General features: G+C 38.4%; 1 protein-coding gene across 1 annotated transcript in view; it reads left to right on the top strand.

Moving 5' to 3' along the window:
• Positions 1-17,249, top strand: part of Pde4d (phosphodiesterase 4D) — a 1,097,876-nt gene that overhangs the window by 174,914 nt on the left and 905,713 nt on the right. The window contains exon 2 of the mRNA XM_050160342.1: positions 1,556-1,785. Coding sequence (XP_050016299.1) covers positions 1,556-1,785 — 230 coding nt within the window. The remainder of the gene's footprint in view (positions 1-1,555; positions 1,786-17,249) is intronic.

Raw genomic sequence — 17,249 nt, 5'->3', positions numbered from 1 at the left:
TGAGAGAGGAAGTGGGGAAGAGATGCAAGGAGTAGAGGGAGAGGAAGCTATAATCAGGATATATGATATGAGAGAAAAAGGTTTTCAATCAAAGGAAAAAAATCCGTGTTTGCCACTACACACAGGCCATTCATAAAAAGCAGCGCTCTTTCAAGTTTGTTCCTGGCATTTCTTCCACCTTGATGTTTTTGGCATCTGTTCTCTAGAGACAATGATCCTTAGCAGGAATCACCTGGTGTTGTTTGTCGTTTTCATAGTTATTGTGTTCTGTGTTGAGGATGGCGTGTCTGTTGGGATGGACAGCCCTTGTAAGTTGATGTAACAGCCTTCAAACTAAGTGGTTTTCTCCTGTTCACATGTCTTGGGGTATCCGCGTATTGTGTGCTGTTGATTTGTTTTTAAGTGACCTCAGTAGTACACTCTCCCTAGAGCTTCTTTGTTTGAGAATCATGAGCTTGGGCACTACTTCACAGAGAAGTCCACTAGGTTTAGACACCAATCATACTAAATCAGACAAAAGCCCACCGTCCCGGCAGGTCTTTCAAGAGTGGAAACACTGGTGATTTGGGCAGGTGTAGTGAAGACAGCAGAGAGTGACAGTCAGCACTCTTTCATGGTTATTTACACAGTGTGAGTCACAGCGGCTGTCAAGTGATGGGGTCTTTGATAGGACTCTTGATAGTCTCTCAGTTACTTAAAAGTGATTGATTTGTTGTTATCATTAGATTCTTTGATGTCTGTTTGTTTGTAGGTTGTGTGTGTATGTATATGGTGTGTATGTGGTTCATGCGGTACATACCTGTGCACAAGCATATGAAGGCGAAAGCAGGATGCCAGAGACTTTCTCTCACTCTTTGACATATTGCCCCGAGACAGGGCATAAGCTTGCCATTTCAGCTAGTGTGTCTGGCATCTGAGATCTTATGGTCTGACGGTTTCTGCCCCCCAACAACTGAATTCCAGCTGGGCTTGGCTTTTTATTTGGGTGCTAGAGATTCAGACTCAAATCCACATGTGTGCAAAGCAAACACTCAACCCACTGTGCCACCTCCCCAGTGATTCTGAGACTGACAACTGCAGTCTCCATGAAAAGTCTTATGATTGGATGCTGCTGTAGACCCAAGGGATTGCTAGGAAAGGACAAGGCCTGAAATCTCAGCTCGCTCTTGATGACACTCATACCCAGTCTCATTGGCAGACCCCAGCCTGACAAGATGTGGTGTGGCATGGGTAGTTCAGATACCACACACAGATGCCGTTTTAGCAAATGCTGTAGTTTTTCCTCTGTTGCTGTGGCAGAAGGGTCTCTCCAAGATCAGGACCTCAGACCCCTTTAACTGAGCAGCTGGGGACTTGGTGGCAGCTAGGAACTTAGGTGCTCCTGGTTCTTTAAGAAGTGCCCACTGGGGTTCCCTGAGCCTGTGTTATGGCTAAAACTGGGCTTATTTTTTTTACTGCTGGGCTTATTCTCCCCAAGAACATATTAAAGCCACTGAATAATGACACATACCAGGCTTTTTATTTATTCTGTTGACTCTGTTGAACTTTTCCCCAGGCTTCCGAGGAAACATTGCATTCCAGTAATGAAGAAGAGGACCCCTTCCGTGGGATGGAGCCCTATCTTGTCCGGAGACTTTCCTCCCGCAGCATACAGCTCCCTCCTCTTGCCTTCAGACAGTTGGAACAAGCTGACTTGAGAAGTGAATCAGAGAACATTCCTCGGCCAACCAGCCTCCCCCTGAAAATTCTGCCTCTGATTGCTATTACATCAGCAGACTCAAGTGGGTGAGTGCCTTTGGTGATGTCCACAGAATACGTTTTCCATGGTGCTTGTTACATGTGATCTTTGGGGTTTGCTTTTGGTCCATTTGATTTGAGGAGAACAATGGGTTTTTGTCTCTGCAGGATGAGACATTTTAGCAGAAATGTTTCACAGGAAAGTGTTGGAACGTATTGGTGACAGCTCCTAAGCATCCAGGAAAAAAAAAAATTGTACCAGGAAAACATACACTGGCCATAAATGATTTTTAAAGTTTTTAACTAATGATAACTAATGGGTTCATTATCATAATCATGGAAGTAGACACATGCAGCAAAGGTAGGCGATAATTCATTGAGGCAAAATGAATGGAATCAAGACTAGACTACACTGTAATTAGAATAAAGTAGATATGCAATTATATTCATGAGCCTAGTAATTTGGCCTCTGACACTTCGAGGTGTTGCTTACCTGAAGTCTATTTTAGTAGCTATTAGTACTTATATTAATAAAGAATCTTCATTCAGCCTCAATAGTTAGAGAAGACTCAGTCAAAGGCTCCTCCTTGTGGCTTCCTCCCTAGCAGAATCCTTCTCATCTTTTTGTTGTTCTGCTTGGCAGGGAATATTTAACTCTTCAGTAGCAACACTGGCCCGTACTACAGAGTGAAACACGAACCAGTGAGATGGGGGCACGTCCACTGCTTGCTCATTTGGCCAGCAGCATCTTAAACAGGTTTGGGTGGAAAGGAATGAGAATGAGACCCGTATGTACACAGACTAGCAAGTATTTCCTAAGAGATGCCAGGAAAATCGACTTAGGGTCCATAAGGGCCACTTCATTTTCTGCAGGGTGAAGGGAGTTCCTAAGGAAGGCACTTTTCAGATTGACAAGAAGTTGTGATCAAAAGAAATTTGTCCAGTAACTCAACTCCAAAAAATACTGAATTTAGCTCTAAAAATTGTTACTTACCAGCCTTCAAGCCCCGCATTATTTAAAAAAGAATATGAAACAATTACTACTCAATAAGAAGATAATACTTTAATAAAATGGAAAGTAGAAATATGCATTATTGTCCTTTTTCTTGGTAAAGTATGAATAAAGATTATGTATTAATATATATATATATATATATATTAAGCAGTTTCATACTATGACAGGTAAGAATTGAATATGGCAACCTGACCTGAAGATTCTTTGGAAAACCACTCTAGGCCTGAACTTATTTGGATCAGCATCACTGGTGTTTATTGGTATAGAGGGATGATTCAGACACTGGGATAACAGGCGTTTCCAAGATCACTCCTAGGTGATCTCCTTGGAGAACTCCCAGAAAACATTAGTTATATTTACAGTTATGATTTATTATAACAATCAGTTTTAATGAAAAACTGAAAAGATATGCAGGCACCAGGTCAGACCCAACCTTTCAAGACTCACCTCTTATAATGGAGTAAAACGTCTGTGACTCCTCCATCCGTGAGTTGCAATAGTGTGCTATAAAGTCTTCACCGGGGAAGCCCTTTTCTAGGGAATACTGCTAAAATTCAATATCCAGATTTTCCATTGTGAGCAATCACCATCTCCTCCACCTAGGAACCTAGGATGCACCAGTCCATAGCTGGGAGGAAAGTGGGTGGGAGGCAGAAGCCATAGTGTCTCTGCAAATGGTTTGGGCGCAGAGAGCCATACCTGCTGTATAGCAAATGGTGAGAAAGAACTCGCATGAAATAAATCCCCAAACACCAACTCATGGCCATTCTTTCAAATCGACCTTTCTAAATTCAACTGTCAGCCCTGAGCAACTCTGTTCTGTATACAAGGTACATCTTAGAGTAATTACCTTACTTTCTTCACTCTTGAGGAAGAGGTTTTCTAATTAAATTTCAATAGACTAATTTAAGTCAATCAACGTTGGTATCTGAAAAGGCTGGTGACCAAATGTGATTTCTTCTTTTGAGTTTATGTGTTTTTAAATGAAAATGATAAACTGTACTTAATATTACCTCTGTGTGGCTTGATAATATGTATAATTAAAAAGCTGAGGTAAGAGCTAAACTCATTTAATTAAATTTGAATGTGTTGTTCAAAACAAATAAATAGTCCCCAAGTGCCCAGGAACTTCAGGATTCCGGATTGTCTGCATCCTAGGCGTTAGTTGTTTCAAAGTTTGTTTTCCTCTTGATGAAGAACCAAAGAATTAAGTATCAGCAATGTGATTACTGTTTGCATATTTATCAATATGAAGAAGGATGTAATTTCTGTTTTACAAAGATGAGACTAAGATGACGTTTTCTTCCCAAAGGTAGCCAAGAGCAAGCACAAAGAATGACCAGCTTAGGGGGGGGGATAGAGACAAGGGAGTTAGTTATCCAAGGGACTTCTATGGCCTAAGGAGGCAAAAATTAAGCATCAAAAATTAAGCAATGTAAATGTCAGAAAACGGAAGGTAGAGCTAGGATTGTTACCCTGTGGCCATTTCATTGAAATTAGAACAATAGATATCTTCCAAGTCATTTCTGGATGGAAATGAGATTTGTGTCACTTTAGCTAAGCTAATCACAGAATAGTTAAGGCCAGAATGCTTCTCGGGTTCTCCTGTCATATACATGTTTTATATGTCATATATGTTTTGATGGGATAGGAGACTTTCATGTCATTTAGATTTATTTTACTTTCATAGCATCAAAGCTTTTTGTTTTAAATATTTTTTAATTTTAAGTAAAACATAATTACATAATCTTCCCTTTCCATTTCTTTTCTCCTTCTGATCCCTCTTATGTCTTCTTCTCCAATCTTTCTTATGCCTAAATTCCTCTCAAGCTCATGACTTCTTTTTCTTTGATTATTGTTGCTATTTATCTATATAAACACAAAAATATAATCTACCAAGTTCAGTTTATTGTTGCTCCTGTGTATGTGATTCAGAGTTCACCACTTGCTAATTATTCTTCAATATGATATGATTATGTAAGTTATCAGACAGTGGTGAGTCTAGAAGCACATTCTTCCGGTGGATACCGCACTGGGAGAAACTGGTATCTATGTAGGAAACTTTAGACCACAATAAGAAGGCTGTAGACACTAGCACTTCCTCTCTTTGTGAAATAATTGATTCATAAAAGCAAAACCGAGAGAGGGCTTTCAGTTAGTAAGACTTGCATAATTCTGTTTTGAAATATTTTCCTTTATTCCTAGTAAGGGACTGATCTCTATTTTCAGCTTTTGAGTTATCATTGTTCTTATTATTTTATAGTTTCACATATGTACAGCTTGTATACTGACTACTGTGACCCCCCTGCCACCTCTGTCCACTAATGCCACAAATAACTATCCTATTCATTTTGTTTTGTGATCCACCCAGACTAGTGCCATCTGTGTGACCATGGGTTTGGAACTATCTATTAAAGGCTGATGGATTAAGTAAGGTTACACAGCAGAGGACAGAATCTGCACATAGCCCATAGTTCATAGATAAAGGGTAGAGGCCTATAAGCCCCTCCCATTTCCTTGGTGATTTTTGATAGGACCAGTCTTGTGTGGACTCAGTGAAGGTAATAACAGTTAATGTGAGTTCATGATTACAATTTGTGTATGGAGTCTAGAGAATAGCTATTTTCTAAGCAGTGGAAATGAGTTTGAATATATTCTTTAACTGTGGTCTAAAATTATACCTAAACTGCTAGTTTGTTTGTGTGTATGTGTGTGTGTGTGTGTTATTGCAAGTACCAAACAAGATTGTTAAGACTTGACACACCATGAAACTTGAACCCATCCATCAGTTAGTGTTCCCCAAAGGGTAGGATATTTCAAGCTCTCTCGACATTTATTGACTCTCTTTGAAGTAGGAGGGACAGCTGTTAATGGCTTGAAATCTTATAAAGTTGGCAGTGAAGTAATCTTGAGTGCTACGATTTTATATACATCCTTCCTAAGTAATTGACAATCCATTAGTGTTTGAAAATCTTATTAAGGCATGAAGTACACAAAGTAAAATATGTAAATCTTGAGTCTGTGTCTCTTTTCTGACTTTTAATCAATAAAGACTAGTGTTGCCTGTTCTTTGACTTCACAGAGGCAAGATTATATCGCAGCATGCCTTGTGTTCAGCTTCTTTGATTAGAATGTATTTTGCTTTTAATTTGTCAATCTTGGTGAAAATATCATTGGTTTCTTATTTTTCTTAAGATATGGTTTGATTTTGTGAATATATCATAATTTTTGTTGAATATTTTTTATTGATTTTATTGAGCTCTACATTTTCCCTGCTCCCTTCCCTGCTTCTTCCTTACCATTCAGCCCTATCCTGTGGTCTTTATGCTCCCAGTTTACTCAGGAGATCTTGTCTTATACTACTACTACTTCCCATGTACATTTGATCCATGTATGTCTCTCTTAGGGTCCTCATTGTTGTCTAGGTTCTCTGGGACTGTGATTTGTAGGATGGTTTTCTTTACTTTATGTTTAAAAAACACTTATGAGTGAGTACATATGATAATTGTCTTTCTGGGACTGGGTTACTTTACTCAATATGATAGGATATATCATAATTTATATTTCCATGTCTCCTTAGTGGTTGATAGGCATGTGGGTTGTTTCTGGCTTGGTGATATCATGACTACAGCTTCAGTGTATATTTTTGCCCAGGTCTTCTTCTGGGTATGTGGATTAATTCCCTTCTGTTACAATCTTAGGAATGGAATTTCTGTGCCAATCAGAAGTGCATAGCTTCCTCTTTTCTCTTCTGAGTTAGTATTTCTCTGCTATGTCCCTCATTACTTCATTCTGTAAACCTGACTGAGGTCGTATGGAAATAAAGAAATGACAGATACTGAAGAAAGAACAGATACACAAACGGAAAAGCTATGGTCTATCTGATGGAGGGCTCCACTATGCAACCCTTAAACTCAGTGTGTTTGCTGTGTGCAGTGCAAGGAGGAGGAGGCGAAGTTTCTCTAGTGGAGCAATCTGAGGTTGCAGTCATTGTTCCTGCTGGTTTGCACACACACTCTTTAGCCAGTCATAGATAGTCTTTTCTACTTGAACTGGAGGAAAACTTTGCTGTTCCTCTCAGCTTCAACAGGGGAAGGTTTTATCATCCCTATGAAACTGAGGTTTGGGGATTCTTGGCATGGCTCTGCCCATATCAACAATATACATTCACTCAGGACTTCTGCCCCAACAATTTCACCCAATACCTACCAATGTACAGAAATTACAGTTATTCTCTATTCTAACCCTTGATGCTTTTAGTCTTTTTGAGTTTGTTTATACTGGTGAATAGGTATCTTAATGTGGTTTTAGTTTATATTTCTCTGATGAATATTGATATATATTTTGATATGTTTTTTGAACATTCAAATACCTTGTTTGTGGTATATTCACTTGAATATTTTCTAGTTTTTTTCTTTGTTAATTTTGAAGGATCTTTAGGTAGTCTAGACATAAGAGTTTTATTAGATAAATGTGTTGTGGTATGAATATTTTCTCATAGACAGTCGTTTGCATCTTTATTTCCTATTTTTCCCAACATTTTATTTTCCTATTTTCCCTGAAAAAATGTGAACATTTGTATTTGAGAGATAAATGTTACCATGAAATAGCAGGACAATTAGAGTATAGGAGACCTGGAAAAATAATGGCAGAAGGTAGGAAAAAAGCAAAGGGAGAAAAAGCAGAAAAGGGGGAAAATGGTACCATGACTAAGAACGGAATGTGTAGGTTTCTGAATATAGAAAATTGACCCCGTTTGATAAAGAGACAGCAGCTAGTACACATGCCACTAACTTTCAGGGATGTTTGCTGGCTCCTCAGATTGTACATAGCTGCAAAATGGATATGTAGGTAGTAGAGATATGGACAGAAGACTTTTGAGAATGAAATTACACTGTGTTTTTGGTGGTTGGGCATTAGTTGGTCAGGAGTTAGGGTTCTGGATTAGGCATGGCTGTGAGTTCTACCTTTTTCTTCACTAGCATTCCATCCTGGGAAAGAATGTTAAGTGCCTAGTTTTATAAGGGTAAAGTAGGAACAATGAAGTCTCTCCTTCATAGGTTAATTTCAAAGACAAAAATGTTAGCATTGTTTTGTTTTTGACATACCATGGTGCTTGATACCCTCAGCAAGAGCTTCTGCTTCTATACTCTCTAGAAAAAGTGTTGGGGAAAAAAATCAAATTTGATGTCAATGTTGTTAGCTCCCTTACAGAAGCTGGCTTTAAAGACCCTCTACTAATAATGTTTGTGATGAAATGGATGTTGTAACAGATGTAGGAGGGAGGCTAACTTTTGTTTCTGGTTCAGAAAGTCACCATGACTATGGGACTTGTCATATGCGTGTCGGTAAGTCTTCATCTTGCTTCCAGCCCCTGTTGACAGATGGCAGCCCTGATCTGAGAGCAATTCAGCTATGTTTGAAATGACAGTAGAGGTTGTTTTTCCAATTTACTTCTGAAGGTAAACACCAGCTTCTAAATATTTCCCCAGGAAGAATTGTGAGTTCTATCTGACCCCTAAGCCCAGGAACTGGCTTATGGTTCCTGGGTGACCCATGTACCCCAGCTAGTCTACTAAGAGTTTAGCTTGCCACCTACAAGACAAGCACTGGCTGCATAGGTGTGCAGAGGAAGGGGAGGGGAGGCGGTGCCGAATCTCTCTAGTCATGCTCCATTGCTGCATCAACAACAATAAAAGGAGAACCGAGGAGCATGTTGTTCCCTTGTGATGGGATGACACAGCTCTGGATGGATGTCTGTCCGGGACTGAATGTGGGAGGAGAATATTACAAGCCCTTTCTCATCACTGGTGTCCTATTACCTGTCTGGAGAAGTACACTGGGTACATTTATATCACGGTGTCCTATTTTAAAAATGAAAAGAATTTAAAGGAAGAAAGGCTCCCTCCTGGGGATTCAATAAGGAGAGCATGGGAGAATTATTTAGTCATAAAAAATCCATTTTACAAGGCTCTTACAGACTCATTTCCCCGAGTTGTGTGTCATTCACATGGGGGCTGGTCCCAGATGCCGGTGAGAGGACAAAAATCTTTGATCAGCCGCTCATTGCCGAGTCTTCGTGAGTACAAAGAGTACGCCAGAGTGAGTACACACAAAAATGAAAGTTAAAAAATACTTTCAGCATTTTGTGACTAAACTGGAATCCAAGCAGAAGATGAACAGAAGAAAATCAGAAATGCAATTAGAGCAGATGCTCTGTCCTTTCAAGCTTGTGCCTTTTAACTCTGAGCAGCATTGACAGTAGGCATTTTGTATTTGAGGTATTTCAGTTGTAAAGATTTATGAAGCTTGCAGTTTGTATGTCACGGCCTCCTTATTGAGCCTGCACCTTCGTATTGACTATATGCTCAAGTATCAAGAGATTCATTTGCCTGGGTCTTATTGAACATTATTTAGAACATCTATAATCTCTTGGGCTCAGCTGTCTAAGGCTAGTGGGGGACACATAATGATGATTGTGAGAGATTCAGTAACAATATACTATACATGGTTTTAAAAATGAATAACTACAAAGAGATGAGAAGCAATATTCCTAACAGTGTTGAAGATACAAGTCACATAGAAGAAACTCAATTCTTTTTGCCTCTGATTCATTTCAATTCAGTTTATTTACATAATGTTCTTTTATAAAATTTTTAAGATAATCACCAACCATCATAGGCTTTTGTTTAATTAAGTCTAGTCTACTTTGGCTTTAAAATTTGTGATTCTTCAAGATTAAAATTAGTCTCAGAGTCATGGAGTGCTTTCTCCTTACTGTGTTTCTTGGCAAACAGTATTTTATTGTTATAATCAGTTGCCATTTCTGTTTCTAATCCAAAATAAACAAAAAAGTTGCTGACTGCTTTTCTTTACACATCATAGTTTACAAAATAACAGGGTATTCACCAAACTCCAGTGTCCTTTCTTCAGACTTTGATTAGTTTTCAATCTTGCAGAACTCCTGAGATCTGCAGTAAAGATTTTCTGACTGTGTGATGTACCATGATATTTTACTCTATGTATATGCAATATAGTGGTTTATAGCAGGAGATGGTTTTTATTTATTAATTGAGATGGCATATTTCATGGTCTCCAAAACATTAAAGAGGGTAGAGGACATGAATTCATCACATTCTGGCATCTGGTATCAAATGCTAATCATTCCTCTTGCCAATTTGACTTGTTTAAATCATCTAAGTTTTTGGGAGTCAAATGCTTTCTAACAGTGAGCCCACTGAACTCCTTATTTTATTGAGAAAAGTAACAAGAAACACTAATATGTAAATCCCATTGCCCGACTCTGATTCTACATTAACAATAAAATCATATGGATAATGATAGTCTGGTGCTGTGAAAGAAAATGGTCCTCAAAGAGAGTGCCAGTATTATTAGGTATGACCTTGTGGGAGATAGTGTATCACTGTGAGGGCAAGCTTTGAGATCTCTTTTTGCTCAAGCTTCCCTCGCTGTGACTGCCAGTGACTTCTGGTTGCCTGCAAGATGTAGCGCTCTCAGCTCCAGCACCACATCTCTGTGTACACTGCCATGCTCCCTGTTGTGATGACAATCGATTGAAACTCTGAACCTGTAAGAGAGCCACTGCAATTAAATGTTTTCTTTATAAAACTTGCCATGGTCATGGTATCTCTTCATGCAATGAAAGCCCAAGCTAAGACAGACACTCAGGAGGCAAAGGTGCTAAGGTAAGCAGTGGTAAGGGAGGGTGTCAACAGTGCAGACACCAAGTCGATTAGCGTAGACATCCAAAGAAAGGTTTAGTCAAGAAGGTGGAGAGGTAATTCCCAGGATATACATGTGGATAATCAGACGTGCACTCACAGAATCTCAGATTGGAGAAACAGAACAGCCTTCCCTCCATGTGCCACAGGGAAATAGCATCCTCAGCAGACACCCCGTTAGAGAAGACATTAGAATGTGACATGACCCTTTAATAGAAAGGCTGTAAATGAAGTTGAACAGAAGAGAGAACCATGGGGAGAAAAAAAAATCCAGCAGGATTTCACTGAGCATGAGAACAATGAGAGTAGGATTTAAATCGGAGAGAAATGGCAGAGCAACAACAGGGTGAGGCGTTGAAAGAATGAGAGAAAGGAAGCTTTGTCTCATGTGGTCCTCTGACAGGTGGTAAGGAGTGCTAAATTCCCCAACATTCACAGCATCGCCCAGCTGTCTTCTACCACACAGATGTTCACTCAGTGAGGAAGGTTGACTCTAGCTTGTAAGCATCTCTGAGAGTTCCGCTATGGTACTCTAGCATCCTTGAGATTTCAAGCATCTACTACAAACAATGGCATCTATTAATACTTGAAGACGTTGACGTTTTCTACATTATTCATCTGTTTCATAGATTTAATATGACAGAATATAGCAAAGAAGTTTTGTTTTTCTCTTTCTTAAAAAGATGGGTTCTCATTTTATGTCCAGTTAGATTATAAAGTATTTTAAAAGTTTTAGAATGTAGCTTTAAGTATTTTACTAGTTAATGTAATAATTTCAGTGTTCTGAGGTAGCATTTGGGTTTTCATGTACAATTTTTTTTTTCCTAGAAAGGATGGCTGACTTAAACACTGTAGTCTCCTTCTCTGTTCTCAAACACTATTTCTGGGATGTGACCACTATTCCAGCTCATCATGCCACCAATTTTGGCAGTAAAATCAAGAGTGAAATTATATTCTGTGTGGATAATTCTATTTAAAGAAAGTATTCTTCAATAGATTGGGTCACTCTAGTGGCCTTGATAAAACAATACATGTACTGTACTTTTTTTCATGAATTTAAAAACAATATGTTGTTTTCAAATGTTAAAATAAAGTAAACTGAGATCTGCCTTCTCTTTTATAGAAGAAAGAATTCATTTTAGCTGCGGTTGCAAAGAGATAAGAGTTCATCAACACCATAGTAGGAAGTACTGGCAGCATCAGGAGGCAGCTGAAAACACACATTTTCCTATTGCACACATGGAGTTGATAGAACAAACTAGACATGGCGTTAGGCTTTATATTCTCAGAGTCTGTCTCCAGCAGTGCCAGACCCCTTAAACTTCCCCAGACAGCACCACCAACTGGGAACTACATGTTCAAAGGCCTGAGACTATGGGAGACACTTGTCTCTCAATCCACCACAAATCATCAGGAGGCTCTCTTGTCTCCATGTACTTTTCTACAAAGTGTTTGTTTAATTTTCTGAGATTATAATCACACCACTTCCCCTTCTCTATCCCTCCTCTATACCCCCCTACGTATCTATTAGTTGCTTCATTCCTTCCTTCAGAAGGCTACATGGTACCTTAGGGTACCATGAAATCTTAAGTGTTTGTTTTTTGTTTAACACTATCTGATAGGATTGCATACTTGAGACCTAACATTACAAGGCTTATATGTGACATTTATGTGAGCATGAATTTTCATTGTAGTTTTTGTTATCTTGGCAGGGCAGATTTTAGTTTGAATCCAAATGTCCTAAGCTAGTATTTGTGACTAAAATTTAGCAACTGCATCGTACGCTATATTTGCAAAATGACAGTGTACTCCATAGAGACCAAAGCAGAGAGCACTGGGCGTTGTCTTCACAAGAAACGTGAAGGTTGATTGACTCCCAGAAGGCTGTTACCACAAACTAAGACCAGAACCAACATCTTATTTTGGTTTATAGTTTCCAGTAAGTTCAGCCCAAGAGACTGATGAGGGCCACTAGCTTTAGTTAACTGCTTCCGTAAAACTTCCCATCTGTCAAAGAAATCCTGTAGACAAGATGGTAGTGAAAATTTACATGCACGGACCATTATGTAGTTATGAAGATGATGGCTATGATAACTATGGATGTCTTTAGAAACCATTTGTGAAAAAAACAAAATACACATGCATGTTCATATAAAAGTTACAGTACTGCAATTTGCCTGCATGTGCCCAAGTATTGGAAAGCACGATTTCCTGAAATAATTTATCCCATCAAAATATTAAAGTGAAATTAAATACAAGCTTATTTATCTGTTTTATTAATCTACATATCTGCTAATCCCTGATATTTGATAGAAACTGAGTAAGATACTAGGGAGAAAAGTGTGAACAAGTTTAAGCAAGTCTGGGATATGTGTGCTTATATGTAATCAGATAGGAAACTTGGCAGCAATGGGACAAGGTCCTTGGACCTTCAAACTTCCCCCAGATTGCTTTATGTAGTTCTCTGTTGACAACTTTCTAGAGAACACCCTCAGAAACAAGCAACGAACCAAAGAAAACTAAGTATTAGCGTCACTGAAACAAAGGAGACACCAACATCAAACTGTAGACTTTCAGAAAGGCAAAGAAGCCATATTGATAAAGTCCTCTGGCAGTCAGAGCAAAGCTCTATACCTCTGTGTGGGTCAGGCTGATCCACCACGTAGTATGCAGTTCTGATGACTGGGAAAGATCATGGCGATGAATTTATTTCTCCTAATGGTGTGGCTAGAGCCAGTAGGCACCATGCTGTTGACCAGTAAACTATACACTATTAAGTCCCTGACTGCTTGCTAGTTTTGCTTCTTCATCTTAAGGCTGACTCTTCAAACTCCCTGTCCATTCTCAATACTATTCTGTATGCATTGATGGATCTCTACTGTTTGTGTCTAGGTGTTGATTTATGTTGTTTTTGGCTCAGAACCCTGGTAAGCACACAGCTCTTGAATTTATTATAAAAATGTACTGAGTATAGAAATCAAGATGTTGGAAGTGCTTGGAGTTTTGTAGAATATTTTTGCTTGGTTTTTCTGTTTTTTTTTTTCTTTTTTCTTTTTTTTTGTTTGTTTGTTCCTCTGTACCTTTGGAGTATGTTCTGAAACTTGCTCTGTAAAACAGGCTGGCCTTGAACTCACAGCGATCCACCTGTCTCTGCCTCTTAAGTGCTGGGATTAAAGGCATACACCACTGCTGCCTGGCCAGTTTTCTAGAATTTAATTGTTCTATCAGTAGTAAATTTATTTGAAAAAGGCAAAAGAAAAATTAAATTTTATTTCAATGACTTTAAATATATATATAGTATTTAACATATATAAATGCTTAAATATATACTATATTTAAAATTTATTATGTATAAGTATTATATTTATATATATTATATTTACCTATATATGTAACAGAATAAGGGTAGCAGAGGAAAGAGTCCCTTGAGATGGCCCTGGAAAACTTAACAAAGCTCTCGATGCAGAGATAAAGATAGAGCTTGCATGTAATTATTCCCCTTTGACTGTTCAAGCTTGTAGGCTTAAAATGGACTCCTAATGAGAGTGGTTTGCATTGCAATTAATTAAGAGCATGAAATTAAAAACTGAATGCCTATCCCTCTGGAGAATATTCTTTATAAGTATTTTTTAACGTCTCTGTCTTGATGTGAACTCTCTCCTTCCCTCTCTGTCTTTTCCTTCTACTTTCTTCTTTCCTCCACCGAAAAAGAATGAGCTCTGATCCCTAAGAGTCTACTAAGAGAAGCATTTTTCTTAACATCAGAGCAATCCTTTATCTGTCTTTAGTGCCTCGAGTTTACCGGTGGTTTCTGATATAAATGTTTGAAGGCAATCACAAGGCGGGAGAAAGAAAGAAAAGAAAGATAAAAAGGTCCAGAAAACTTTTGGCACAAATGCTCTTGTCCTCTAAAAGTCATTTTTCTTTGTTGTAGTGTAAGAGTGAAAGAGAGACAGTGAGAGACACAGAGAGACAGAGATAGACAGAGACAGAGGAGAGTGGGAAGAAGAGGAATATATGAATATGCATGAAGTTCTTATGAATAATTATTTCAGAGACAGAACACACCTGAAAGTTGAGAAAAATCGAGATTTGTCAAAACAACAGTTTCAGAAGCTTAGTGGTCATGCTTTGCCCCAAGCCCGTCACCATCAAAACACATTCTGTCTCTGTTCTATCCTCACCTTTCAAACCTCAGTTTTAATCACATGCTTCAGAATTAGTGTTCTTATGCTGTCTTCTCTGCTAATAAACTATCTGCTCTTTGTGGGGTGATTTCTAGTAAAACAGGTTGTATCTAGAACAGCCATACATTGTAATGTGTTTAGTGACTTGCCCTGTGGTTATTCTTAGTATGATGAGAAGAAATGGATTCTAAAATTCCTCACCATGTTGGTTTAGATGCATCTGCAGTATTATTTCCAACTTCAACAAATGTGATGATTGGCAAACAAAAAAAAATGTGAAAGAAAATTGGGCAGCAATATGAAAGCTGAGAAAACTACATATTAAGACATGATGCCTGGATGTGTATGTGTAAACATACATGTATATGTGTGTACGTGTGTATAAATTCTCCAAACCACATTGACCTCCGTATTTTGGAAAGCTTACAAGTGAAGGAGGATGTATTAGCATGTATGTACCTTATGCTAACACTGCCAGCCTTATGTATGCACCACTATTTTCACGTCACAGCTAGGAAAAGTGAAACCTGGAGAAAACAGACACATGGAGAGGTTAAATAATTTCATCAAAGTCAAAGAAAACTAAGTCATAAACCAAGATCTAACAATCCCCAGTTTTAACATATATATATTCCAGAATGTTCAGCATCAGTTTTCATGTAATTTTTGTGCTCTATTGCAATCTACCCAGCTGCTAAGGACATGGGACAACCCCCTTGCAATTCCTATCTCCCCTCTAGAATACAGGGATGTTTTGCCTTGAGACACTTGGTCTTTCCAAAGAAGGTCCTACTAAACACCAGTAGTTTCTCCAAGAGTGAGAGACATGAGCTGCGTATTAATGGGTAAGCATAGTCCACATCTGCTATGAATGCCTATGGCAACCACTGTGGTTCCTGAGACATTTGAGATTCAGAAAAAAAAAAATCTCTAGGTCCAGATGGGAGGGAAGACAGGGAGGAATTGGGTGTAGTAGAGAGAGGGAAACTGTAGTCAGGATCTGTTATATGAGAAAAGAGTCTATTTTTAATAAGATAGAGGAAAATTATTGAGGTCAGTTCTTTTTAAAGATACCTGAACCAGTTGTGTTTGGTTTTAATCTGGTCTCTGGGGTATCCTGCCTCTGGGTCCTGACCCTCAGGAATAAGCTCCCCCCCCCCCCCAGAAACTGAGTCTTCAGCTGGTCCCATCATTACTTGGTCACTCTTACAGTTTCTGTGCTATCTTTACCCCCAGCACATCTTGTAGGCAGAAAAAAAAATATAGATTAAAGGGTTGTGGCTGGGTCATTGTTCCAGTCCTTTCACTGGAAGTCTTGCTTGGTTCCAGAAGATGACCAGTTCTGGGCCCTTACTCCGTCTTTCTGGGAGTCTTTGCTAAGGTCACCCTTATAGACTTAAAAATTTCCATTGTTTTAGGTTTTAGGTTTCTAGCTCATCTCAGAAATGCCCCCATGCAGCTTCATATACCATGGCTGGCTGGTATCCACGGGAGGCCTGCCTGTATGTAAAGGGATACAGAGAAGAAGGAGTTTATGGGGCTGGTGGCTGGGAGGAGAAAAGAGAGGGGGGAACTTTGGTTGTGTTGAAAAAAAAAATAAACAAAAATAGTAATAAAATTTTCCAGAATCTAAATTCCCCCTTCTGTCCCCCCAAACAAACAAACAAACAAACAAAACCCCACAACCAAAACCCTAAACCTAGAGTCTGGCTTCACAATTAGGAAATTATATTGCAAGCATTCCAAGTCCTTAACATACTGCTTTGAAAGTGTTAACAATACAAGATAGTTTGTATAACTATATTAAATACCATAGAAAGGAAATTTGCCTTCACAGCATTCATCTAAAGTTGGGATCACTGTCGTTAATTGTCACTATAGACTAAAAGTTTTCGAATCAGAGCAGCATGTTGCACAACATGGCACCAAGATCTATGATTATATTGCCAGTGATCATTGTTTAAGCAATGTAAAATTAGTTTTAGAAAAATAACCATATAGCACTGCTCTAAGGTCTGTTTACTGATGAGGAAAACAAAACCAGAGAACAGTTTCAAAACAAAATTTTCACCAGTTTAACCAATCCTTACTTTTTCTTTAATCCTGAAAAAAAATGACTGAGTAGCCTAATATTACAGCAACAAAATAAATTTTTGGTTGGCTCCTAGTTTGCATTTAAATTATTCTTATGACAGCATTGTTGTGAGCACAGACAACAACAACAAAAAGATTACTTTGACTGACAAAGGCCTGTACACCTGAGAACTATATTATCTATAAAAAATTTAAATTTGGGGTTTAGTAAACACTTCTAAAAAGGCATTATGAGACTATGCATAATTTTGCTTCTGGAGTTTATCTTTCTAACAATCCCTCTGAGAAGGAAAAGTTCTAGCCTGTTTTCTCTGGGAGACTCATGGCATAGATGATGTGTTTGGCTTTGAAAGCCAAGTGGAAGTGAAAATCACTTTGTTATTGCTTTTATTGTAATTTTTATTAAGCTTGTTCTTCAATAATTTCAATATGTATATAGTGTATATTGTCAAACTCAGTCATCGTCCTCACTTA

The sequence above is a fragment of the Alexandromys fortis genome, unplaced genomic scaffold, assembly GCF_014885135.2.
Source record: "Alexandromys fortis isolate MF-2015 unplaced genomic scaffold, M_Fortis_MF-2015_v1.1 scaffold_76, whole genome shotgun sequence".
Taxonomy (NCBI): domain Eukaryota; kingdom Metazoa; phylum Chordata; class Mammalia; order Rodentia; family Cricetidae; genus Alexandromys; species Alexandromys fortis.
This window is presented reverse-complemented; position numbering and strand designations above follow the sequence as displayed.